Source organism: Apodemus sylvaticus, chromosome 12 (genome assembly GCF_947179515.1).
Source record: "Apodemus sylvaticus chromosome 12, mApoSyl1.1, whole genome shotgun sequence".
NCBI classification, from domain to species: domain Eukaryota; kingdom Metazoa; phylum Chordata; class Mammalia; order Rodentia; family Muridae; genus Apodemus; species Apodemus sylvaticus.
The window spans coordinates 87,555,470-87,581,027 of NC_067483.1; the positions used below are offsets into that span (position 1 = coordinate 87,555,470).

The window sequence follows — 25,558 nt, forward strand, 5'->3', positions numbered from 1 at the left end:
AAATTCCCATAAAGAAATTTCCAAAAATAATGTAACTAGTAAGATTATACCTGAGTCTATAAGATTAAGTAATTTTTACTTGTTACAGGATGATACAATATTATATTTACTATTTTCCAAATGAAATAATACTTCTGTAATACTAGAAGTGGGTCATAAGCTCAGTTAACAGAAATAGTTATTTCACTAAAAGTTTGTGAAACTAATGTTGTGTTCTGAACACAAAACATTAGCTTCTTTATTTCAAGAATGCTTCTAGCTAAACAAATTTGACTTTTTTTTTAAAAAAAGTAGATTTTTTATTTCAAATTATAGTTTCTGATATAAACAATATATTAGATGCATGCTGATTTTTACTAAATTATAATTTATTATCTATATTATATATCAGTTGTGTTTTACTTTAAAACAATTTGCGTGTGCAGGCAGGCGCTGCCGCCTGGGTGGCTCTGCCATCTTGAGAGGTACAGAGTATCGGGGACGCAGAGTCAGGATGACACAGTCATGGCCACTGTCGTAGTTCTTGCTTATTACAAAACTATGCTGTGCAATGAATGGGAGGAGTTCTTGGTGAAATCATCTGAAAATCAGACAGTACTTTAAAAATGTGAAGATAATTTGCTAAAAAAAAAAATCTTAATACATTCAGGGACCATTGTGGACTTTTTTCACGACCCTGTCACGCATTATGAACAAAAAAAATCACAATATTTGGCTTTTGATTATACACATACACATTATATATTTGAATTAGGAGAGCATGAACAAAACTGAAAGTATAGTAAATGTCTTCTAGTTCCTACTCATTAGAATAAGTCATTAAAATATGTTTTCTTAGAGAAAATGCGTTAATAAGAATAGAAAAAATATTTTTAAAGTACTCTTTCTCAGTGGATTATAATTTTAAAATATTGAGTAAATTTTTATACTGTTGGATTAAGATTTGCTTCCAAGGTCTGTCTGAACAATATCAGACAGACTGTACCTCTTGTGTCTATCATATTTATTGGCTTTTACTATATTAGTAACTCAGTTAACTACTTGGACTTAATGCTCTAAATATCTTTAGTAGTGTCCATGAGTTAAATATAGAAATGATGATTACATTTTTTAAAAGATTTTAGAGTGCTCTGTGTAAAAATGTTATTTATGTTTGTGTATATGAATTATTGTCAGCTAATCTTAAAATCAATCTTAGGCATCTTTAATTCTAGTTTATTTAATGAATATCCTGAAGTTTTTGTTAAGTACTTATGATGGTAAAATAAACCATTAATTACAAATACATGGTAAAGATTAGAATGCAATTATAGTTAATTATAGTTAAAATGAAAACCACAGTCATGCAGGTGATTATTAAAGCTCTGATGAAGAGCATATGCAATATTTTCCTGTCTGCCTTGATATGCTGCATTTGAGAGAATATTCATACTGGCAGCAATCCCAGGACAATGTGACAACGACAATGCAGTGTCTTTATTTCCTTAGCTTCTGCTTTTAATAGAATCTTTTAAAAGATTTAAGTTTGATCAAAAAATTTTTTTTGCCATGAGTGTTTTCAGTTCAATTTTGTTCTTTGTTTCTTGCATTTGTTAGAATTATGAATAGAAAAGTAGGGTGGTAATTTTCAAACTCCATAGTGTTTTTTGTTTTCAAAAATCAGAATGTTATTGTAAATTATATGGTTGGATTTTTTTTTTAATATTCCTGCTCAATACCATTTCAAAATTCTACTGCTATGTAGTTACTTAGTTTCTTTTAAAAAGAAAACTAATTTGATTTTTTTAATGAAATTGAGTTCTAGTTTAAGAGCATACAGGTCTAAATGCACATAGGATAACTTTTGCTGTTCTATTTTATTGTAGCTAACACTGGTTTGTCTTTATAAAATAGTTCTATGTTTTTCAATATAGCCTGGGTTTACTTGATGCAGCTAAGAAAATAATTTTTATTTCCTTATTTTTGTTCTCTTTCATTGACACTGAAAAGTGATTAAGAAGAAACAATAAATTAATACATGGCAGAAATTCTTTAAAAGAAAAAGATTTCTATTAAAGGGTTCAAGAATTCTGAAGTCAGCAATTACAAATTAAACTGATAGTGAGTCTTTTTCCTTGTCTAGCAGCTCACTCGCTGCCATGCCACATCTTCATGGGATCCTAGAGCATGCTGGTAAATGTTTTAACACCTGACTCTGGTCAATACACTGCTTAATAAACTGCCAGTTTTGTGATAGAAAGTCCTGTTCACCGTGGATGAGAAGGTGGTGCAGCTGCCTGCTCTGATTTGGGGCTGGACAGTATAGCACTGTGCTCACTTCTTTTGGTCCATGTTCCCATAACTCAGGGACTAGGCCTGCTGTAAAACTTGGGTCTAGTATTAATGAAAAACACAAGCTATCTGCCCTTGACTGTAGAGATACTGAAGTTAGAAGACCTAGAGGTAAAAGTCATTTGAACTGTTTATTCCTTTTCACAAAATTACCTTGTATCCAGGGTTTTTTGTTTGTTTGTTTGTTTGTTTTGTTTTTTGGGGGTTTTTTTTTTTTGGTCTTACTGTTGAGTATAAGTGCTTTCATGATAGCTCAAAAAAAATTAACTTATTCTTAAAATAGTACAGTTTTTGATGTGTAACAAATCTTCCACTGGGACACTCCATAGCAACTTGTGTGATTGAGTCATTTTATGTTCTTATTGTAAAATATTTCAGAGCTGCTTATTTACCTTGCAATTTATATAATTAAATAGACAATAGAATAAGGATAATGTAAGAAGTGAGAAACACTCTGTTTTATATAGCTAATAATATAGTTTGATTACCTTCTCCTTAGCTGCCCCTAAATAAAGTTGTGAATGGGGCAAATTTGTCTTGAGACTCATTTGATTCTTTTACTCTCCTCTTATTGATTCTTATTGCTTTGAATGTTTCTGTCGTGGCAGCACCTTGGTAGAACATAGAGGACTGGCTGTGCAGTGAAGAATTGGATTCAGGCCTAACTTCCAACTTCTTAAAGCATACCAGTTTATGGAATCATCTTACACTACACATACAGAGCTGGTAGTGGTATCCCTCAGCAGTTCTAGTTTTTACAACCTAAAAACAAAAGACTTAAGTTGATTAGTAACTAGCTGTTGGTTATCTTCACCAAGCCCATACGTCATGGACTGTTTGAATGGTGGCCTATGCCCACCACCCTCAGAGGCCTTGCCGGATATACCCATAGAGGGCTGCTCCTGTGTCCACCATTCCTAGTCTATAACTCCTGTAAACTTACCAGATGATAACAATTCTCCATATTGACTAAAAGGTGACAGTTTTATATGAGCACCATATCACAACTCCAGAACAGTTTTTATTGTGGTTTGATTTCTGTTTTTGTGATTTCAAACACAAACAAAAAACCAAAAGCCCCAAACCCAACACCTGATCAAAAGCAATATAGGAAACTATTTACTTGGCTCATGGATCTCACAAAGTCCCAAAGCTGGCCAGCCACATCCATTGTCAGTAGCAGAGAGGATAATGCCCTCACAATGCCTGCCTGCCCTCATCAAGGTTGTTCTTGTCTTACACAGCTCAAGACATCCTACCTAGGGAATGCCCCTGCCCAGAGTCAGCTGATTCTCCCTAAATCACAGCAGTCAAAAGACTCTCTCACTGATAAGCCCATAGGCCACTGACCTAGATAATTCCTCACTGAGACTCCCATTTCTAGTGACTCTTAAGTTGTAGCAAGTTGAATTTTAAAACTATGTCCTATATTCTAATCTAACTGTACATGAACTAATAGACCCAAATTGAGAAAATTATTTGTATACTTAGACATGGAATCCAAGTACCCAGAACCCTGATTTGCATGAAAAAGGGATCTGGAAAGTTACTGTCTGGGAAACTGTCTCTGATCTCTCTAATCCTGATCACTTACCATTCAACCTAGAGTTTTAACAAGTTTTATTTGTTCACTTAGTTCCATATACTAGGTCTTTATCATTTTAGTATGTGTTCTGATCTACTTTGTTAATTCATATTCTCATGTCTGTACTTAAATCTTTCATCAGTTATAATTTACAAGGGGTACATTGTCTATCATCATGTCCCCTCACCAGAAGTAACCATAGTAATAATAAGAGAAAGTAGTTTAGTCCTTTTGTTAGAACATTGCTGTTTTTCATATACTACATTCAAAACAAATTACCTGATCTTTCCAAGTTATCTTCTTTAACTAAGTCCTGGGAACTTTGAAATTTTCCTATGATTCATGAAGGTTGTCTATGTTTCATGCTAACTTTTAATCCAAAACATTTTCAGTTTCTAAGAGTACTTAACTTTAAAGGGTACATCTCACTATAATATTTCTTCTGTTGTAAAATAAGATTGACGTGAGTGTCAAACACAAAGCTCCTACTAAATTCCTTGTCCTTTTAATTAATACCTTGAAAAGAACTAAATTTCATTGTCTAGGACAAAATTGTATAATTTATAGCATGCATCTCTTATCTCATATATATGATTCTTATGTGTGAACTTTAACTGTTTTACATGGAGTACCAGTTACCGCGTAAGCCAGTGCTCACGGGAAGAGGTGAGCAGCAGGCTTGGGCTGGAGCTTTGGTTAACTGCTTAGGAGTTGTTTGAGTGCCTGCCTGTGCCCATTGCCCAGGGAGGGCTACTCCTAACGTTTTCACTCTTCACCCATAGCTCCCATACAGCTGCCAGAGTATAGTTCTCCATATTTAACAAACGTAGTAAACCTGTGCTTTTGTGCAATGCCATCCTGAATGTGAAGACTCAAACTGAGTTGTTGTCATGACCATGTTATAAGAGCTCCATGCTGTTAAAAAGTGATTTCTTGGGTTTTTTTTCCTGACATTTTCCTAGACTGATCCAGTTAACAACACTTATATATGGAACCCTGAGCATTAAGTTTTACATCCAGTCGAGGCCCATGTCTCCTTCCACGTCTTGAGAAGCTGGGCCCGTTAAGGGGCTTCCTGGGGGCAGCCTTGCTCCACAGCTGCACACTTGGGTTCAGGAAAGGGCACTGAAAATGTTAAGTGAAATCTGTCTAATAAAGTACACTGTGTGCTAAGCTATGGCTCATTAGATGTCATTACATTTTGATGATATAGAGAGAAATAGAAAATTACCACTCACATAAAATAGGCAAAAATAGATAGGTAGAGAGGTAAAGGTAGTTTTTACCTCGAGCAGTGTGTAGACATATGCTTCTGTAAACATTACATTCAAAATTTGTGGAAACAGCATTATTAGATACAAACTGTAGGCACATGGCACAAAAGGTGCCATTCTTGATTTGTGTTCTTTAATTATTCTAATGAGTTTAATAAGCCGTGCTATAACTAATCATTGCATCATAAACATAACTTAGAAATGAAATTGTTACTGGAATAACAACTGAACGACTGTAGCAGCTGGATAGTGTATTCTAACTACTCAATTAGCCGTGGGTACTCACTCAACTAAACCATGCCTCTTAAGAGTCAAAAATACTCTGTTAACAATTTATGTCAGCCGATTGCTTTAAGCAGCCCATTGTCAGTTTTCTCCCCCAAAGACTACCTGTAAACTAATAGCACGTTGCAGAATGTGCATTTAGGTCATTGATTGTATCTTCTATATAAGTTTTAAGCCAAAGATATTGGGTAATGGTCTCATGAGTCACCACTAGGAAGAATGGCTTGTTGACATCATCTCTGTGGATTGCACTGGATCTGGGACATATTTCTTACCATTTTTTGTTTTGGTTTTGGAAATCAGCTATGACTTAGAGCTTTACAAAACAGTGGTAAGAAGAACTGCTATAATGACATGCACAGCACTCACAGAGTATAAACATTCTCCGGTTGTGGGAGACTTGACTGCTTCCAGCCCCTTATTGCTAAAATGAGTGCCGAGGGGATGGTCATCTAGTATTTTTGCTTTCGCACATGGGCAGTGTGAGTCAGAGTAATTGTATTTTGTATATACCTTAAACCTTAACTAGTTAGATCGTCCCAAATTGTTTTCTCCAGTACTTGGATCCATTTTTATCCCCCACACCCAGCAGTACTTGAGAGTTCCCCATTTCCCCACATCCCTGCCAACCCTTGCTACAGTCAGATACTGACTTTTCCCAGCTGGATGGATGCGAAGGAGCAGTTTTCTATTTTAGTACTAACTTGGGTTTTTCCCTTGTCTAATGGTATTTAGCATTGTTTTATGTGTTCATTGGCTGTTAATGATTTGCCTGTTGGTATCCTTTGTCCATTCATTCTGTTAATTTTACTGTTTTGTTTTAATGTTCTTTTTAAGTCTGAATATGAGTTCTGCTGGGCTGTTGGTTGCAAGCATTTTCTTCCATTCTGAGGATAATTTTTAAATTTTGTGTTATCTTTGTTTTTCAAAATGTTTCATCAGCTTTATCAGTCTTTTCCTGTATAGCTTCGACTTTTTGTGGTTTTTAAAGTAGTTTTTCTTTATGGAAATATGTTTCTTTCATATTTTCTTCTAAAGGTTTAAATTACTGCTTTTATGTATTTAAGACTTTACAAACTGAATTGTATTGCTATGTGGAGTGGGAAGTGGGATTCTAATATTTTCCCCATATAAACAACTGAGTGTCTCTATTTCACACCCATCTCACTGTTTCTGCTCCGCATGCTCGGGTCTGTCATGGCCTCCCTGTCTGTGCACTCTTGCACTGATTCTCCATTATCTTCATCACTGCAGCCCTACACAGTTCTGGTTCTTGGGTTAGGGTACCACTAGTAGCCACTGTGTTCTTTTCCTTCTTGACCCTTTAGTTTTGAATACTACTGCTACTGTTAGCATGTCAAATTCTGTGTGACTCTATTAAAATTGAATTAAATGTATATATTTGCATGTGGAAAATTGGCATCTTCATGATATTGGGCATTTTCACCCATGAAAATGGTGCACGCAGAATTCGTTTCTTTTCATTCCTCAGAGTTTCGTTGCCCTCGATGTGCTCTGTGTTGCTTGTTGATTTGTTCTGGTGCCCTAAATTTTGTGTCGTGTGTGAGTGAGATCCAGTTTAATGAAGTTTTTATAGGTATTGTTGATCTTTGAGTTTTTAATTTTAGTAACTTCTCAAGGACTTTCTGTAGAACTCTAATGACAGTTTTGTTTGCTATTATGTTTTGTTATCTTTTGCATATATTTTTTCATTGTTCTTTTTTATATTTATCTTCTCAAATGTTAAATTATATCTTGGGCTTAATATATTTTCAAGCTGTTAAAAAGTGAACAAAATTTAAACTGAATATAAACTCAAAATTCTCAGAAAATTGAGACTTTCAGTCAAATTCCATACTAGGATTTAATTTATATATGATAGTTTTTGAGGTTATGGTTAAAAGTAGAGTACTACCCAACTTTCTGTTAATATTTTAGTATTCTGTAATTTTATATGGGGCTTAAGTTGTTTCCTTGTGTGCTTTCTTAGCATCCTAAAATGAAGTTACTGTCCTTTTTATTTTTTCTTTACTAATTAAGCCTCTTTCCCTACATTAACTTCAAATAAAACCACTGGTTCTTTTTATTCAAAGAAGCATCTTATAAAATACTTCATAAACTAGTCTTCATTCTACTTACAGTAAAAATATGGTTTTTAACTAAACAAATTAAATTCTCTATCCCAATAATATCAAATAATTTAACCCCTTTATTTAAAGTTAATTTATGTGCAAGAATCTCACAAATCTCTGTGTATTTAAATCTATGTAATTACACTCCGTATGCATAATATATATTTTAAATTTGGAAATCTTCTAGGACTGGTGAGATGGCTCATCTGGTACTTTACTTGCTGGGCAGACCTCAACTTTGTCTCTGGGTATGCAGAACTCACGTTCACAAGTGTAGATGGAGAGAAGTAACTTCACAGAGTTGCCCTCTGACCTCCCACATATGTTCACCAACTCATACACACATCACGCATGCACACACCAACTCATACACAATAAAAAGTTGTTTAAGAGATTAATCTTCTAAATATTATCATCAATCTTGCTAAATATTAAGGTACTTTTAAGGATCAATGTAACAAATTCAAATAACTATAAAAATATCTCCACTTTTGTGTAAGTTATATGCTATGATTCTTGTTTTCTTTAGTGGATTTTATTTTCTAATTTATTTATTTTTAAATTTCTAAATTGAAATGATTATAACTGAGAAAATACTTCATTTGTAACTATAGTGAGATCAGACCCTCAGGGAGATTACACAGTGTCTAGGTAGCCTTCTTGATGTTTTGTCTGGCTTTATTTACTCTGGTCTTTTCTAGTTATTTTCTAAGTAAAGTGAGTGTTTCCTGACATTCATTTCCTCTTCTGCCCGGGATGCAGATTGCAGAATGTGCTCCTCTTCCAGCTCACACACCGACCTTAAGGAAAAAGGGATGCCCAGCTTCAACTGGCTTTCCACCTAAGGTACTTGGTTCCAAAACATGAGAGTGAATTTCTTCTACTTTGAATATTCATTGTGAGTTTTGTTGCTGATTTCGTCAAAGTTATAAAATTAAAAATTTGGGAAGAAAACAAATTCTATAATGAATATACATAGCATTCTGAATGTTGGGCAGCATATTCAGTATTTAATTCTTAAATTCTGTTTCAACACCAATTAGAGGAGCCTCCAGGAACCCTTCATTTTGTTATCTGACAAAAGCATTAAGATGAGGTCCCTTGTTAGAGAAGATGAATCCAAGTTTAATCAATCACTAAGAAAGAAATGCTCAGTCTAAAGTACAGAGGGCTTGTCCTCGACTAGGACCTGCACATGACAAGTCATGAGGACTGAGCTCCTTGTCACAGGAGTGTGAAGAAACTCTAGAAACTGGAAGACCAGTGCTTCTTCCCCAGAACATAAGGGGTGAATAAATCACAAATGAGAGAGGTCAGTGGCTCTGAAAACTAATTTTAAAAAGCATGAAAGAACATGTGCTAAACAAAAGAATTATTATGGGCCATTACATGAGGCCAGACAGAGTATGAAGTTAAAATAAGCATACTATCCTTGCCAACACCAGTAATCTCAGACAGGATAAATCAGGGAAATGAAAAAATAGTGTAGAAGAACCTACATACCTGACATAGGCTGTAATTACTGAAGTACATAGAAGGTGCTAATAATTGAGCAGAACAGGCAGGGTGGAACAGTGCCTCAGTCAGCAGTGAGGTGAAGACTGAAAGGGGAGCTGTACGGCAGGGACCCTGTCATCTCCATAATACAGGAGGACCTTCAGTAGGAAAGAGGCAGAATTAAAGAAATAGGAAGGGTCTGGAACCATGGCTCTGAGGATAAGAGCACTAGCTGTTCTCAGCATCCATGTCAGGCAGCTCATAGCTGCCTGTAACTCCATCTCTACAGCTCTGATTCCTCTTCCGATTTCCAGGATACTTGACTTATGCAGTGACATACAAATTCAATAAAAACAAATCTTCTTTAAAAAGAAATAATGGCCTAATATTTCGTCAAATCAGAGATGGAAAGCTTCAGTAAAAGATCCAAGAAAACACTTAAAACATTCTCAAAATGTTTAAATGTTTCCCAAAAATGTGCTTATTTAGATAATAGGAACTAGAGTAACAACCATTTGGAGATAGGAAAGCTCAGCAGTGAAATGTGGGCTAGAGCCGTGGCGCCTCCCCGGAGCTGTCGCTGTGCAGCCTGATTGCCTGTGCTCTTCCCCAGAGTGAAAGCCCAGCCAGATGCAGGGCGCACATCCATAGTCTTAGCACCCTCGGGCAGGTGAAGGCAGAGACTGGAGACTCTGGAGGCTCAAGGACCACCTGGTCTGGCGTACACAGTGTAGCAACAGAGACACCAAGATGTGCCTCAGCACAGTGCCAGAAGAGAGCTGTCCTGCTGTCCACACGAGTCCTGTGGCACTTGCACTACCCCTCACCCATGATAATAATAGTATTTTTAAAGATGTGGAAGAAAGGAAGATTTGAAATGATAAAGAATTCAGGAGAAAACTGAAACTAAAATATTTCAGAAACATAAGCTAAACTCCTAAATTCTAGATCAGACAAGGTCTAAGAGACAAAAGATGAGAGTTTCTCATTTCTGTCAGTAACTGAGGAAGAAGTAGAAAGCCTCAAGTAGATGGCTAAGAAAGTCTGGTAGAAAAGAGCCAATGTGTGTAAAGATAAGAGTCCCTGATATGTCACATGCAATCAGAAACACATAAAGTTATATTCAAGAAAAACTCATAAAGTAAAAGTAAACTTGAAGCAGAAAGTACAAGTCTGTGTAGAGCTTGTGAGGTTTGTCTCTGGTGCATGAGGAGCCGCAGCTCCACGTGGAGGCGCAGCGAGAAATGGAAGGGCTGACTCTCTGTCATGTATTTTGCAGCGCAAGACTCATCAGTTTTTTGTGAAGTCCTTCACTGCCCCTACCAAGTGTCATCAATGCACCTCCTTGATGGTTGGTTTGATAAGGCAGGGCTGTTCCTGTGAAGGTAAGAACAGCAGCCAGGAAAAGACAGCTCTTGGCTTATGACAGTCCTGTTGCTAACAGGGCACATAGGCTCCAGGTAGGCCTTGGGGTTGGCTTCCATCGCTGCCAAGCTGAGACTCTGAGCAAGAAGTGTGACAGAGATACTAGGAAATGTTCTGTGGACTTAACCTCTTATCTTATAGTGAAAGCACGTAGACCACGGCTGCACATGCCCCATCTGTATGTATCTCTATAGCCACTGAAACATGTGCTTTCAGGCGATTGGCAAAAAGCTGCTGGATAGAGGGCTGGAGGGCTGGCGTAGTGAATGAGTGCTTACCACAGAAACACGAGGACCAGAGTATGGCTCTCCAGCACACATGTAAAGGCCAATGGCCTGGCTGTGATCCCAGCCCATAGAAGGTAGACCTAGGAGACTCTTGAGGGTACTAGCATACTGGACCAGTTGAACTGTTGACTCCAGGTTTGATAAGAGACTGGGCCTCAAAATCAAGTGGGGAGTGGCAGATGGGGAACGATGCCTGACATCAACCTTGGATTCCACATCATCACATACTGTGAACATACAAACACATATTCATGCATGCATGCACACCACATGGTGATAAACTGTTTAGTAGCTTAATGGCTGTTAGTAATTCTTGCAAGGGAATTTCAGGGCTGATAATAAATTGTAGTAGTATAAAAAGCTAGAAAAACCCTCCAGGGAGCTCTTCTGTAAGATTATGCCTTAAGTCAGCCATGGTACTTACAAAGTTGGGGTTTGATCATTAATTTTAAAGAGAATGATAATATAAATAATAAAAAATATTTACTACTTCTCAATGAACTTCTGAATGGCAAGCAACTGGATTTGTTTTCCCTAGTGAAAAATGGTTATGTAAAATAAAGTAAAAAAAAAAAAAAAAAAAAAAAAAGCATTCATCTAAGATAGCACCATGCATGCAGTTAGTGCCCATGAATTTTTTTGTTGTTAAAATGAAATTTTATCTAAATTGTCTCCTTTTTTTCCCTCCAAAAGTCTGTGGATTCTCATGTCATATAACTTGTGTGAACAAAGCTCCGACAGCTTGTCCAATTCCTCCTGAGCAAACTAAAGGTCCACTTGGCATAGACCCCCAGAAGGGAGTAGGGACGGCATATGAGGGCCATGTCAGGGTGAGTACCTCTGCGCCACTCAATGCTTGAGAGAAAATTTAATGAATCAAGCTCATTTAAATAATATTTTAACTAGAGTCATGATTACATGGAAATGAATTCTAAAATACCACAAACTGTTCTATGCTTTCTATATCTCGAGATTTGCAAATGTTGAAATCATCATAAAGGAGTCTTTGGGTTCTGGTCTTACCTGAGAAGTAGAATGTGGTTAGGTTAAGCTAGGAACTATGGAGATGTTGGCTTGTCAGCCTGAGTAACATGTACAGTGGGACCTGATTGTCAGTTTCATCTTATAACATTTGCTTGTTACGCTTTTCTCTAAAAAGCCGTGAGTAACCTGTATTTAGTGAGTTGTCAGTTCAGAGCCTGAAGAAGCCACTGGGAGCTACAGTGTTCCCACTTTCCCCTTGCTGTTGGCCCCATGTAACACTAGCAGCCTTATCAACTAGAGAGCAGGCCCAAGATAGGCATGCACAGCCTTCAGGTGTCACCTGCAGCTCACCATCATTTTCATTTGAGTTTTGTCTGTTTGTTTGTCTGACTGAAACTGAACTAAGATCCCTAAGCCGGCGGGAGTAAAGAAAGGGTGGCAGAGAGCACTGGCTGTGGTATGTGACTTCAAACTGTTTCTTTATGAAATCGCGGAGGGAAAAGCATCGCAGCCCAGCTCCGTCATTAGTCAAGTGATTGACATGAGGTAAGCCTGAGGAATGAAGACAAATGTATGTGTCACAGCAGCATAGGGATCAAGGTTATGGATTTTCTTCTAGATTACTATGTTTTGGTAAAATTTGTGTCAGTTTTTATATTTAGCCCTACAGGTACATACTAGAAAGTAGGAAGTTCTAGGTCAAGTTGGTTTATGTATTGAGTATGTGGAGTCAAAGTTGGGGTCTAAAAGACCAGTTATGTAGTCAAAGAGTCCTAATTATGTGCTATTCAATTCATCGTCTGAAACTGCAAAGTGACTGAGTATAAGAGAAGGGGTAACTCTCACGCCAGCCCCTTGGCAACACACTAAAGCAACAAATACCCAAGAGTGTTTCCCTGGCACCATTGTCCAGACTCTTCGTGTGCCCCTCAACACCTTCCTCCCTTTCCTGGAACCTCAGGCACTGTCCTGGGGGTTATTTCCTCTTACAGCTTCAGGCAGTGCTCCTGATTGATGGATCGCACATGTCTCCTATTCAGACATAGCCAGTGCTCAGAATGCACAACCTGCTATGCCTAGTGGTACCTGAAGCATGGTGGGATACGAAGGGAGTATCAGCAAGGGTGATGTGGCAGACCTGCCAGTGGACTAGTGGGGAGCGAAGGGCAGCTCCTTGCTTAGCCCATACAGTTAAGGAGAACACGGACAACAGCAACACTGTTACAACAGCAACACTGTTACAGCTAACTTAAGCCTGAGTCAGGACTTCTAAGGCAGAGGGAGTGGGGGACTCATGACAGCATCACAGGACAAAGGAGTAAACCACTGTTTCAGATGAGAAGACACAGCACGCATGAGATTTATTATGGCAAGCAAGAGAATCCAGAGAAGCCTCTTCTGGCTGTGTGCTTCCTGGCCTTGTGTACCTTTGAGAGTCGCTGTTGTATCTAGTGAATGTGCCACTGCCAGGTCACTCCTGATGAAGGACCTTAAGTATTGCGAGTTGTTATGTAGCAAAGTCTGTGTTTGTTTTTTGTTTTTTGTTTTTTTAATTGAGCTTGGGTGTTTATACAGTTAAACTTTGAAGATTGCTTTGTATATGTTATTTGGGTATATAAGCAAAACCATACACACACAGCAAGACATAATAACCTTAAATGTTTAACTTTTATTTCAGAGATGAAGAATTTTCTGTGAGTTCAGTCTTGGCTTCTGATGTTATTCACGCAAGTCGAAAAGATATTCCCTGTATATTTAGAGTAAGTCTGTAAATGACTTGAGCACTTAGACACTTTGGGTTTTGTGCACATGTTTGTGTGCACATGCATGTGAAGGCCAGATGATGATGTCAGATGTCTTCCTTGATAGCTCTCCACGCTGTTTACTGGGATGGAGTCTCACCACGCCTGCTGCTCACAGCTGGAGCTAGGTTAGCCGGCCAGTCTGTCCCAGGATCCCGGGCCAGGAGCTCTGGGACAGAGACAACCCCTTGTGGGTTCTGGGGTCCCAACTCTGACCCTCCGGCTTGTGCAGACTGCTTTACCCACCCAGCCAGCGCTCCAGCACCTCATTACTTGTTTTTAATGAATATGTTTTGCTACTCTGTATAAATTATAAAGTTACTAGAATAAGACCTAGACCTAGTGCTCATTTATGTAGCCATACCACCCAATATTCACATGAATACAAAATTATACTAAGACTTGAAGAATGCATCAATATGTTTCCAAAGTATTCTTTATGTTCTATAATATTTTTGAGTCCTAGTTAACCTTCAAATAAATATTACCACATGCAGTTTCTCAAATTTAAAAAAAAAAAAGTTGCTCTCTGTAAAACTCTTATTGTAAAAATTGTGTTTCGGATGTCTACTTCTTTATAACAAATATCCCGAGATGTGAGCAGTGCTTGTTTGTCACTGACGTGGAGTGCTGGCTGCTCCTTCTGTGCTGCCTCCAGCTTGTCTGGGGCAGGAGTGTCCGAGGAACCTTTCTCTCTCTCTCTGTGTGGCTTTGGTACTGGCTGGCTCTGTCAGGTCTCCTCTTCACATCCCCCCTCTCTAATTGCATACAAATAATTGCTAATGGCCATCTTGGTGAATTAAACAGTACAAATCTGTAAAACTATTCTGTTGTTACAACTGTCCTACTTTCTATTCGTCTATGAATCTTACATCCAAGGAAGGTCAAAGATTAAAGCTAGTCACTCACTTTCCAGGCCAGAACTGATCTCCCTTGGCTGTCAAGAGAACTAATTTGCAGTAGAATTGTATTGTCACTGATGTTTAAAGCACATATAAGTATATACAGGGTCTCTATACATACATGTAATATATGTGTATATTATATAAATAATAACAGCTTAAAAGTGCTCTGATTGACTTGTAAACTTTTTGCATACTGTTTCTAGTGATCTAGTCTTCTTTAATGATAATATGATAGGCCGTCAGGAAGCACTAAGACTCTCGGAACAGTCTGATGTAGTGCTACAGAGCAGGCGAGACCTGCTCCAGCTCTATGCCCTGGAGAGATTACCTACTTTCCCTTTATCATGGATTCTCATATATATACTTAGATTATAATCATAGTTGTTGCCTCATGAAGCTGTTAAGAGAGTTAAGTGAGTTAATTACTTTTCTTTCTGGTACTTGATAATTTTGTGTCAGATATTAAATTAGTGTCTGTGCATTTCTATGGTATTTTATGGCATTATGTAACACAGAGCATAAAATGACAATCACATTTTGACTTGTATCACCTCCTGCTGTTTGAATTGTAGTGTTACAGTGAGACACTTTGATTCAGTGTAGCTAAAGTGTGCTAAAGTGATAATTTAATAAATGCTCATTTTCCTGAGGAGTGCTAAGCAAATGAGCATAATTCCGAAGCTAGCATCAAAGATGTCTGTTTGCTAATATGGTGACTGTTACATTGTTTCAGGTCACAGCTTCCCAGCTCTCAGCACCTAGTAACAAGTGTTCCATCCTGATGCTAGCAGACAGCGAGAGTGAGAGGAGTAAGTGGGTGGGAGTGCTGAGTGAACTCCACAAGATTCTGAAGAAAAACAAGTTCAGAGACCGCTCAGTGTATGTTCCCAAGGAGGCTTACGACAGCACTCTACCCCTCATCAAAACAACACAGGCCGCTGCGATCATTGGTAGGACTCTACAGCACTCAGATTGTCATAACTGTTCACTGATCCTCATTTTGAGCTGGGCCAGCTTTCGCACAGGAGTCCCCAGGGTCTGGAATAATGTACAGATGTTTGTGGGATGAAAGACACCTGTGTCAGGCTGGTGGAGTGAGTGCTTGCATGAGTGGAGTTGCATTAGCTTCTGAGATGCACTAGTGCTGAAGTCAGGCTGCTTGGGGTTTTTCTACTTTTGTAATTGGAACAAGTTAATTTCTAGAGTGCAGGCATTTGTAATGTGTAATTGAGGAGTTTGAAATCATAGCATACTCAGCCTGCCACCAGCAAACAGCAGCTCCCATGGGAGGAGGATGTTTCCCTTTGCTCTGCTCTGAAGTACATGGTCCGCTTCCCTGCTTTCTAGTAAACTATAGGAAGTTTAGTGAGTGGGAGTCAGATGCCTTCACAGTGCTTCTAGAGTGGATGTTGTCTGTGACACTAGCAAACTAGGTTGATTAATGTTATTGTTATTGAATAAGCATTTACTTCTTTTGATAGGTACTACAGCAGGTTTTTAATTAATAGTTCTATTTTTAAAGGTATGAGATATTTGCCACTGTAATCTGAGAGGAACTACTTTGATATTGTTATTTATCTTCACTATAGCACCAAATGTTCTCATTATCTGCTTTACTCTGGAATCTTTATATTACTTTTTTCTGATGAAAATGTTTTATGTTTGTGTCTTAAATAGATCATGAACGGATAGCTTTGGGGAATGAAGAAGGATTATTTGTTGTGCATGTCACCAAAGATGGTAAGAGAAAACCCAGTTATTCCAGATTAACATTAAACTAGGTATTAGAAAATCCCTGAACCTAGAGTTTAAGAGCAGGATTCTGCTATGAAAATTTCTAAATATAATTTCATATTTTTTAAATCAAAAGATTTCTGGTTTTCTTTCTCTTTTTTGCTCTTTTGAGATAAGGTTTCACTCTATAACTCTGGTTGTCCTAGAACTCACACTGTAGATCAGGCTGGCTAAACTCACAGATCTACCTGTTTCTTCCTCCCGAGTGGTGGCATTAAAGGTGTGTGCCACTACACCCGGCTTTAAATCAAGAGATTTGTTCAGTTCTGTTATCCCTGTTAGGTTCTAAAGCCTCAATCATGCGTTATCCCTCCCCTGTCGATTTATTAAGCAGTTCCTCTGTCTAAAGACCACACATAAAAGAAAAGTACAAACTACTTTACATTCTTAGTAGTGCTTTAAGAAGTCATGTCTGAAATCCCCCTGGTTCAATACAGTAGGTTTTTAGCTCCCAAGGGGGAAATTAAGTGCTCAGTGAAATAAAGCAAAACCAATTGAGTTTGTTATTCATAAACATAACACTGAAGTTCTTAAGTTCTGTCTTTATATCAGGTTAGATCTTGAGAAAGCAATTTATTTAAACTTGATGAGTTTGTTATCCATAGCAATATCTTGAGAAGGTTAGGAAGATATCTCAATTAGTGAAGTATTTGCCCTGTAATCATTTGACTCCAAGAAACAACAGAAAATGCTTGACATGTGTGTACTTGTGATCACAACACTGGGAAGGCAGAGACAAATGGATGGACTCCTCTTAGCACTGGCCAGCCACCCTAACCTAATTACCAAATCCCAGGTCCCAATGAGAGAGCCTGACTTAGTAACAGAATGGGGGTGGGCAAGATAACTCAGCACATGAAGGTGCCAAGGAAACCTGGTGACCTGAGCTTGATCCCTGGAACCCACATAAAGGTGGATGAAGAAAAGTGACTCCTATGACCGGCCTACGCTGTAACATGCACCCACACACAAACACAAGTTACATTTTTAATTAAAAAACAAACAAACAAAACCTCAAGGCAGACAGCTGCTAAGAATGAATACCCTAGGCTGATTTCTGTTGGCTCCACACTTGTGCATGCATACATAGCCACATATACACACAAAAAAGAAAGACATGAAGAGGTGGTGCTAGAGAGATGACTCAGCTGTTAAGAGCTGGCTGTTCTTACAGAGGACCCAGGAGTTCAGTTCCCAGCACCCACATGGTAACTCACACCATCTGTAACTTACGTTCCAGGGGATCTGATGCCTCCTTCTAGCTTCTACGGACACAGGCGTGCAGGTGATTCACAGACACACCCACATACATAAAATAAAACTTAAAAAGAAATACCTAAAGAGAAGCATGAGTTGCACTGTTACTTAGATTTTAAAAATAGGAACTTTGTAGTGAAATTCCTAGATTTTAGTATCAAAAAGCAAACTTTGTAAAGTGTAAGCATGCTTTTATACAGAGATTTTTTTTTTTGTCTTGACTGACAGAGATCTCAGTGCTGAACTTAATACCAGCTATCAGTGGGCTGAATGATCTGATAATGGGTTTAATGATCTTCCTTTTTCTCTCTGATTTTTGACCTTTGTACTTTTGTATATACATGTCTTTAATATGGGTTGGGTTATGTACTTTGGGGTTTAATTTAGATGCATTTAATGTCGTTGTTTCTTCCTCTAGAGATTATTAGAGTTGGTGATAATAAGAAAATTCATCAGATTGAACTCATTCCAAGTGACCAGCTTGTTGCAGTGATCTCAGGACGAAATCGCCACGTCCGACTTTTTCCTATGTCAGCTTTGGATGGGCGAGAGACAGAGTTTTATAAACTGGCAGAGACTAAAGGGTGTCAGACCATAGCTGCTGGGAAAGTGCGCCATGGGGCTCTGTCCTGCCTGTGCGTAGCCATGAAAAGACAAGTCCTCTGCTATGAGCTGTTCCAGAGCAAGACCAGGCACAGGAAGTTTAAGGAGATTCAAGTCCCATGCAATGTCCAGTGGATGGCCATCTTCAGTGAACATCTCTGTGTGGGATTCCAGTCAGGATTTCTCAGATACCCCCTGAATGGAGAAGGAAGTCCATGCAATATGCTCCATTCAAATGACCATACACTGTCATTCATTACCCAGCAACCAATGGATGCTATCTGTGCAGTTGAAATCTCCAACAAAGAGTATTTGCTGTGTTTTAACAGCATTGGGATATACACAGACTGCCAGGGCCGAAGATCTAGACAGCAGGAACTGATGTGGCCAGCAAATCCTTCCTCCTGTTGTAAGAGTCTCTCTCGTTGTCTGCCTTCTTCCCTTTTTGCTATTTCATTTACTTTAAATATCATCACTTTCACTAACAACTTGATTTTTAATCATTCTTAAGGTTTTCTGCAAGAACTAATTATGTTGCTCATGTAAAATAACCGTATATTGTAAAACCTAGACAAAGAGGGTCAGTATTAAATGCTTATAAGTAAAACTAATCCTTCTGTGGAAAACCTACTGGGATACTTTTTTTTTAATCTCCATGTTGTATTTTGAAATAATCCCAAATCATCCTTTTCATTGTCACCCCAAGTACAGTAAGTGTCCTTAAGTAGCAGTAGCACATGAGACTCTTGCAGGGACTTACTGAGTTGTTGAACCAGTTCTCAGAAGGTAGGGTGTAGCCTTTATTAAAATTGTTACTTCACTTCATATTTTATAGGTTTGTCTTAGTTAGAATTTTACTGCTATAAACAGACATCATGACCAAGGCAACTATTATAATGGACAGCATTTAATTGGGACTGGCTTACAGGTTCAGAGGTTCAGTCCATTGTCATCAAGACAGGAGCATGGCAGCATCCAGGCAGGCGTGGTGCAGGAGGAGCTGAGAGTTCTACATCTCCATCTGAAGGCTGCTAGTGGAAGACTGACTTCCAGGCCGCTGGGATGAGGGTCTGAAAGCTCACGCTCACAGTGACACACCTGCTCCAACAAGGCCACACTTCCAAATAGTGGCACTCCCTGTTCCAAACATTCAAACCACCACAAGGTTTATACATAGATTTAAATTTACTTATTTCACTTTTTCTGTAAATATTAAAATAGTGCTATGTCATTTAATACTTTTATCATGGAATAATAATCACTATTGAATAGGTATTATTTTACTATATGAGATGAAGTTGTGAATGCAATAGATGCAATGCAGTCTGCCCGCACAGTAGGGCAGAAGACTCCTGACAGAACAGTTGATTATCATGTTACAGTTGCTGTCAGCAGAGTATCTGATCCACACTGCTTTGTTTGTAGTGGAAATCTCCAGCCTCTTTGAATGCTGGGAGGAAAGTGCCATTAGAGGATCAGTAGGAAAAAGTGCACTATTTGGAAAATTCAGAAAGTAGAATAAAATGCTCCAGAAGGGCCTAGAGAGAGTGGAATTCAGAGTTCTAGTAAACCACTACTGGAGCAGGAGGTGGGGAACTCTCCCCTTGCAATAGGAACAGTGGAGGGATGAGGGATGGGGCCATCCAGGTAAAGTCAAGTGAGAGACCGTGGACCAGGACAGAGGCTTATGACAGAAAGGCAAGGAAATCTGTAATAAAAGAACAGCCAACCCCTCTAACCCTGCCACCCAGATTTAACTATTTACAGTGTTTTGTTTCTTCTAAAATGAACCTTTTTATCAGCGATATAACAGGTAAATGAATGCTGTTTTGTAGCTGAGACAGATAACCCTGAGCACTCTAATGTGAAGTAAAAATGAAACCGTCTGTCTCATGTCTGTGAGTAATCTGTTGGTGGCCATCGTTCAAGTGAGTCACATACTCTGTACTTGTGTCCCCATTTCTTCCACAAGTGTGTAATGAGCATCTGTTCTTGTCATGCAACTGCAGGTGACATGTGTATAGCATACATGTCTCTAGATTCATGTGTCATGCATCTCTTGTGTTCCCGTTCTGGGATTGAACACTTAGGTAAACATTTCTACACATTGTATGTTTGTTTCTCTGTCAACAGTTTAACTGCTTTAAAAGCCCAACTCTTTACAATGAAATTTCTTGTCGGAGGTGTGTTAATTGACTCCTTCTGTACTGGGCTTTATCATTTGAGCTATGGCATATCAGTTCTTTCTTTATGATTTATGTGCTCACTTCAAAAGTGTTTTTAACATTATTCTTATATAATAACTATGGGGTTTTGAAAAATCTACTCTATAGTTGCTTCGAATAGATCTTTCAAAATGTTTGGGGTTTACTAGTTCACAATAATCAGCAGTCTGTGCCTTCCTTCCTTCCTTTTCCCCCCAGGTTACAATGCACCATATCTCTCTGTTTATAGTGAAAACGCAGTCGATATCTTTGATGTAAACTCCATGGAATGGATACAGACTCTTCCTCTCAAAAAGGTAATGGAATACTAAAACATGGGCCAAATGGTAACTTTTTTTAAGTTTTTCCTTGCAAAAATTCATTGTACATAGTAGTGTGTTGCATAAGGGCATGTTCATGAGTATATATTGTACATTAGGCTTACTACCCCTGAGCCCCTGAACCCCACAACTTTATCTGCTCCCTCTCTTGGGAGGGTCTCTGCGATCACCAAGACCAGCAGAGTGTCAGTCTGCACGAGGCAAGAAGGAAGTCTGGTTCAGTGTGACTCAGTAGCCACTTAGTATCACTTCCTGGTGATAATTAACTCAGTCTCATGTGCACAATGAAGTTTAAGGCATGACTATTACTAAAAAAGTAGTATTCAGTTTTCCTTGGTTTTGCAATTTATTAAACTGATGAAATGACCGCCCTTTTCCTTGCTGTGTTTGTTCATTTACATTTTAAAGATGCATATATGTTGTTATAAATACATCCAGTTCATTGATTTTTTTCACTACTATAAAACCATCTTTTAAGTGAATAGTGTTTATCCATTATCCAATTGACAGCATTACTTCTAATTGGTTGCTATTGTCAGCATTTCTATATAGGTCCTGATGAAGGTGTGAAGGAGTTTCTTTACGCAATCAGTCTCACAGTGGCATTGCTAAGGCACTGGCTGCATCTGTGGAACCTTATGCAGTAGTGCCATGTTCTTTTCTAAACCATCCCTACAAATGACAGTCACATCCACCTCATTTACAGGTTCTTTCTGACCCACATCTTCCCTAGCATATCATTTTATAAATTGTACTAAATTGTTTTATCACTAAAATATGTTTGCATGTCCCATTTAACTGTGTTTATCACATTTCATACTTTTTCTTGCAGGCTGTCTTAGTTAGGGTTTTATTGCTGTGAAGAGGCACCATGACCAAAGCAACTCTTATATAGGAAAACATTTAATTGGAGCTGCCTTAGAATCTCAGGCGTGTATTAGTCCATTAGCATCATAGCAGGAAGCATGGCAGTGTGCAGGCATGCTGGGGGAGCCAAGAGTTCTACATCTCTATCCAAAGGCAGCCAGGAGGAGACTGTCTTCCTCAGGCAGCCAGCAGTAGGCTCTCCCACACTGGGTGGAGCTTGAGCACTAGGAGATCTGAAAGCCCACCTCCAAAGTGACACACTTCATCAAGTAAGGCCACACCTCCTCCAACAAGGCTATACCTCCTAATAGAGCCACTTCCTATGGACCTATGGGGCCACTCACATTCAAACTACCACACAGGCAATGCCTGGTCATCTTTGCTCATTTTGTTATTGAATTTGCCAATGTTTTTTCTTCCTGGCTTATTGAACTACTTTTGTGGATCCTGAGTTACTGACACACAGAATGAATCGTTTCTGTGTGATATCTGGAATATTTTCCTCAACAGAATTATTAACTTTACTGAATATAAGATGTTATACCTGTTGTTAGGTGTTTCCTTTTCTGTTCTTAAGAAACTTCCCTACTTCAAGACCATAAAGATACAACCTTTATTTTCTTCCAAGTTACTGTTTCTGACTCCTGTATGTGGCCATGTGCAGTATTTTGTGCATAACAGACTTTTGCTTGCTACCAATATGCCTGTGATCACTAGACTTGTAATGTAGTGTGAGGGAGGATCTGGCTGCATTGGTTAATTTGAGTGGTTCCTCCATTGTTTTATCAATGGTCCCTTTTCTATCAGCACTTTCATTTCGAGATATGTGGGCATACAGTGTTTACTGATAAGAATTTATAAGCCAGATGTGTTCTTTCCTGATTTAATTTTTTGGTCACATTTTTTGGTGTCTTTTAAAGTGCCAGTTTTAAGGTTTATTTATTTCTACTTGATTTTATTTGTCCATGATAAATTTCCTTAAAAACATTATTGTTATAAGCTAGTTTGCTTAAATTATATGCTAATAAAAATTTCTGAATTGAGACTTCTAAAAAGAACTATATTTTGACATAGGTAGGTGAAAGCTCTTACTAGTATATTCTTTTTTTTTTTTTTTTTTTTTTTTTTTTTTTTTTGGTTTGGTTTGGTTTTTGGATTTGGTTTTTTGAAACAGGGTTTCTCTGTGTAGCCCTGGCTGTCCTAGAACTCACTCTGTGGACCAGGCATAATTTAATTTTTAAAAGTTTTATTGAAATATTAATTTTATTTTTATTATTCTAGGTCCGACCTTTAAACACCGAAGGATCATTGAATCTCTTAGGGTTGGAGACCATTAGATTAATATATTTCAAAAATAAGATGGCAGGTAAGGAGATATATTAATAGGATCATCTCAATGGAAATAGTACAACAGTCCAAAGCATTTAGATATGAAGTGCCTCAGCCCATATTTGTATCCGGCATATCTCGCTCTGGAGTTTGAAATATGCACTGTTAAACTCTGGCAAGACAGTAAAGACAAGCTGTAAGCCAACAGTCTGTTTATGCCTGTATGACTGTATAGGCCAAGTGCCTGCCTCTGACACACATTTTCCTGAGGAGCACCCAGGTAAGGAGAAAAGTGACATCTGGGTGTGTCTTCTGTGCCTGTGATACTATAGACGTAGTCATTAGGCCTAAACCACGACCCCATCTGCAGCCATTCCGCAGAATCTCTCTGAAGATTAAAGAGGGTGCTGCTCTTTGAGGGGACTGGAACCACTAGAACCACTCAAGACAGAGAAGGCAGTGTGAAGATGGTGCGGGTGGAGTGACTGCTCAAAGCCATGACACCAAGACAGCTATAGTCTACTCCAACAGAAGTGTAGCATCTTACACTTATAATCAAAAGGGACTGCTTTTGTAAGCTATGCTAATTTCAGCATGTATCTTTTTGCATTTTCCACTGAAAATTACTGCTTGCTTTCTGATTTTTAGTACATAATTCTTAAACTATCACAGTTGTACATACTGTACAATTGATTGCAACATCCCAGAGATTAATGGGTAGGAAGACCTTTATCTAAACAATATTATTTTCTTTCTCACAGAAGGAGATGAACTTGTAGTTCCTGAAACATCAGATAATAGTCGGAAACAAATGGTTAGAAATATCAACAACAAACGGCGTTACTCCTTCCGGGTCCCAGAAGAAGAGAGGATGCAACAGAGGAGGTATGCAGTTAACCTGTGCCCAGCATCCATCTGTGCTGCTGTCACCCAGAGAACCGTCTAGAATCAATTTAGAAGAAAGGGTCTCTGAAAATTGGTCACTCAGCTGTGGTCAAAGTGTGTAAGGTCGGAGTGGCTTATTGGCAGAGTATCTGCCAAGCACGAGGAATCTATCTCCAGCTGCAGAGGGATCCCACAGGGATGAGGAGCACCCCTCAGAGTTCTGAGAATAAAGTACCATTTTTACACTCATTTCTGGATGTATATAGGACAGCTATAATTTATGGCACATATAGCTCTATAATATGAGTCATCTGTGTAGATAGCAAATTTGTATATGCTTACAAAGTACAGAAGCCAGGCACAGTGGCTCATACCTGTAATCTTAACACTTAAGAGGCTAAGGCAGGAGGATTACCTTGACTTTGAGGCCAGCATACCCTGAGCTAAAGGGTAAGATCCTTTAAAAAAAAAAAAAGTAAAAGAGAAAAACAAAAAGAAATTCAGATTAACTTTATTCTCCATGAGCAAGTAGATGTAGCTATATTAAAAACCATTTCTAAAATATTATCTGTTATAAAAGATACACATAAAATTTTTTAAGTTATCTGTAAAGTAGAGCAGCTGATCTTTAATGTGGGTATGTAGCTGGGTGGTGGGCACTTGCTACATGTATGTGTCCCTGGCCTTGATCCTCAGCACTGAACAAATTACACAAACAAATAAAATCCTAACTCTCAAGATCTTCTTACTTAAAATTTAAAAGCAAAGTAGTCTAAGGAATTGATCTATTAATATATTGTTATTCTAATTATATCTTTATTTTTATAAACAAAGTATGCTTTATTATTTAAAGTTATATTGATTAAATGTGGAAATACTGTCTAAACAGGTATTCTACCTTACAGGGAGATGCTACGAGATCCAGAAATGAGAAATAAATTAATTTCTAACCCAACTAATTTTAACCACATAGCACACATGGGTCCTGGAGATGGAATACAGATCCTAAAAGACCTGCCCATGGTAAGAGGCGTGAAGAGCGGTGTGAATATGAACGGCGTGAGGAGCCTGTGTCAGCTGCCGGGGAAGAACGTACACATAGGCTCCATGCGTGCACTGCTTCACAAATGAAGCACCTTGTGAGGTCGTGCTCTTTCAACATGGCACAGTATGTCTAAAATGCACAGTGGCATCTGATGGAGGAAACTTACAGTTCAAAAATCTGACAAAAGTTCTTAACCCAGACAAGTTTTCCATTTTGCTAATACAAGTTTGCTACTGTTAGTGAAAGAAACCGCTGTATTTGAAAGGTTCTGTGACAAATCCCAGATGCAGTTCCCAAAACTTCAAGGTTTCACTCAGTTGAATGCAGATACTTTGGTGTTTTCTCCTCAGAAGTGCACACGGGCTTCGTCATTCATAGTCACACCTCTCAGCTGGCTGTGAAATTCAGTCTGTTCCTTTGCTCAAATCCAAGCATGTTTCCTGGTCAATTACATGTGAAAAGAAATATCACACTGGAAGACTGTTGTACTTTAACAACATGAAGATTGCATCCACAGACCCATTATGCTGAGGTTAAAATTACTAGTGGCATTGACTGAGTCTCCAGACTCTCTGCTTCTGACGTGTCATGACCACTCAAATCCAAAGTCAGTAGGGCTAGCTAGTTGCTCAATTGGCAAAAGAACTTCAAAATAATTACTATCTTATGACAGTTTTGGAGACCACTGTCAATACTGACCATAATCTCTCCTGAGGACATCTATCT

The 25,558-nt window shown here is 38.4% G+C and overlaps 1 protein-coding gene across 4 annotated transcripts in view; it reads left to right on the forward strand.

Annotated features, from left to right (window-relative positions):
* Positions 1–25,558, forward strand: part of Cdc42bpa (CDC42 binding protein kinase alpha) — a 205,275-nt gene that overhangs the window by 164,796 nt on the left and 14,921 nt on the right. For all 4 annotated transcript variants that reach the window (XM_052201219.1, XM_052201217.1, XM_052201220.1 and 1 more), the window contains 12 exons: positions 8,370–8,453; positions 10,384–10,489; positions 11,510–11,646; positions 12,207–12,346; positions 13,479–13,560; positions 15,241–15,457; positions 16,185–16,247; positions 17,977–18,570; positions 20,585–20,682; positions 22,855–22,939; positions 23,664–23,787; positions 24,693–24,810. In XM_052201219.1, coding sequence (XP_052057179.1) covers positions 8,370–8,453; positions 10,384–10,489; positions 11,510–11,646; positions 12,207–12,346; positions 13,479–13,560; positions 15,241–15,457; positions 16,185–16,247; positions 17,977–18,570; positions 20,585–20,682; positions 22,855–22,939; positions 23,664–23,787; positions 24,693–24,810 — 1,848 coding nt within the window. The remainder of the gene's footprint in view (positions 1–8,369; positions 8,454–10,383; positions 10,490–11,509; positions 11,647–12,206; positions 12,347–13,478; positions 13,561–15,240; positions 15,458–16,184; positions 16,248–17,976; positions 18,571–20,584; positions 20,683–22,854; positions 22,940–23,663; positions 23,788–24,692; positions 24,811–25,558) is intronic.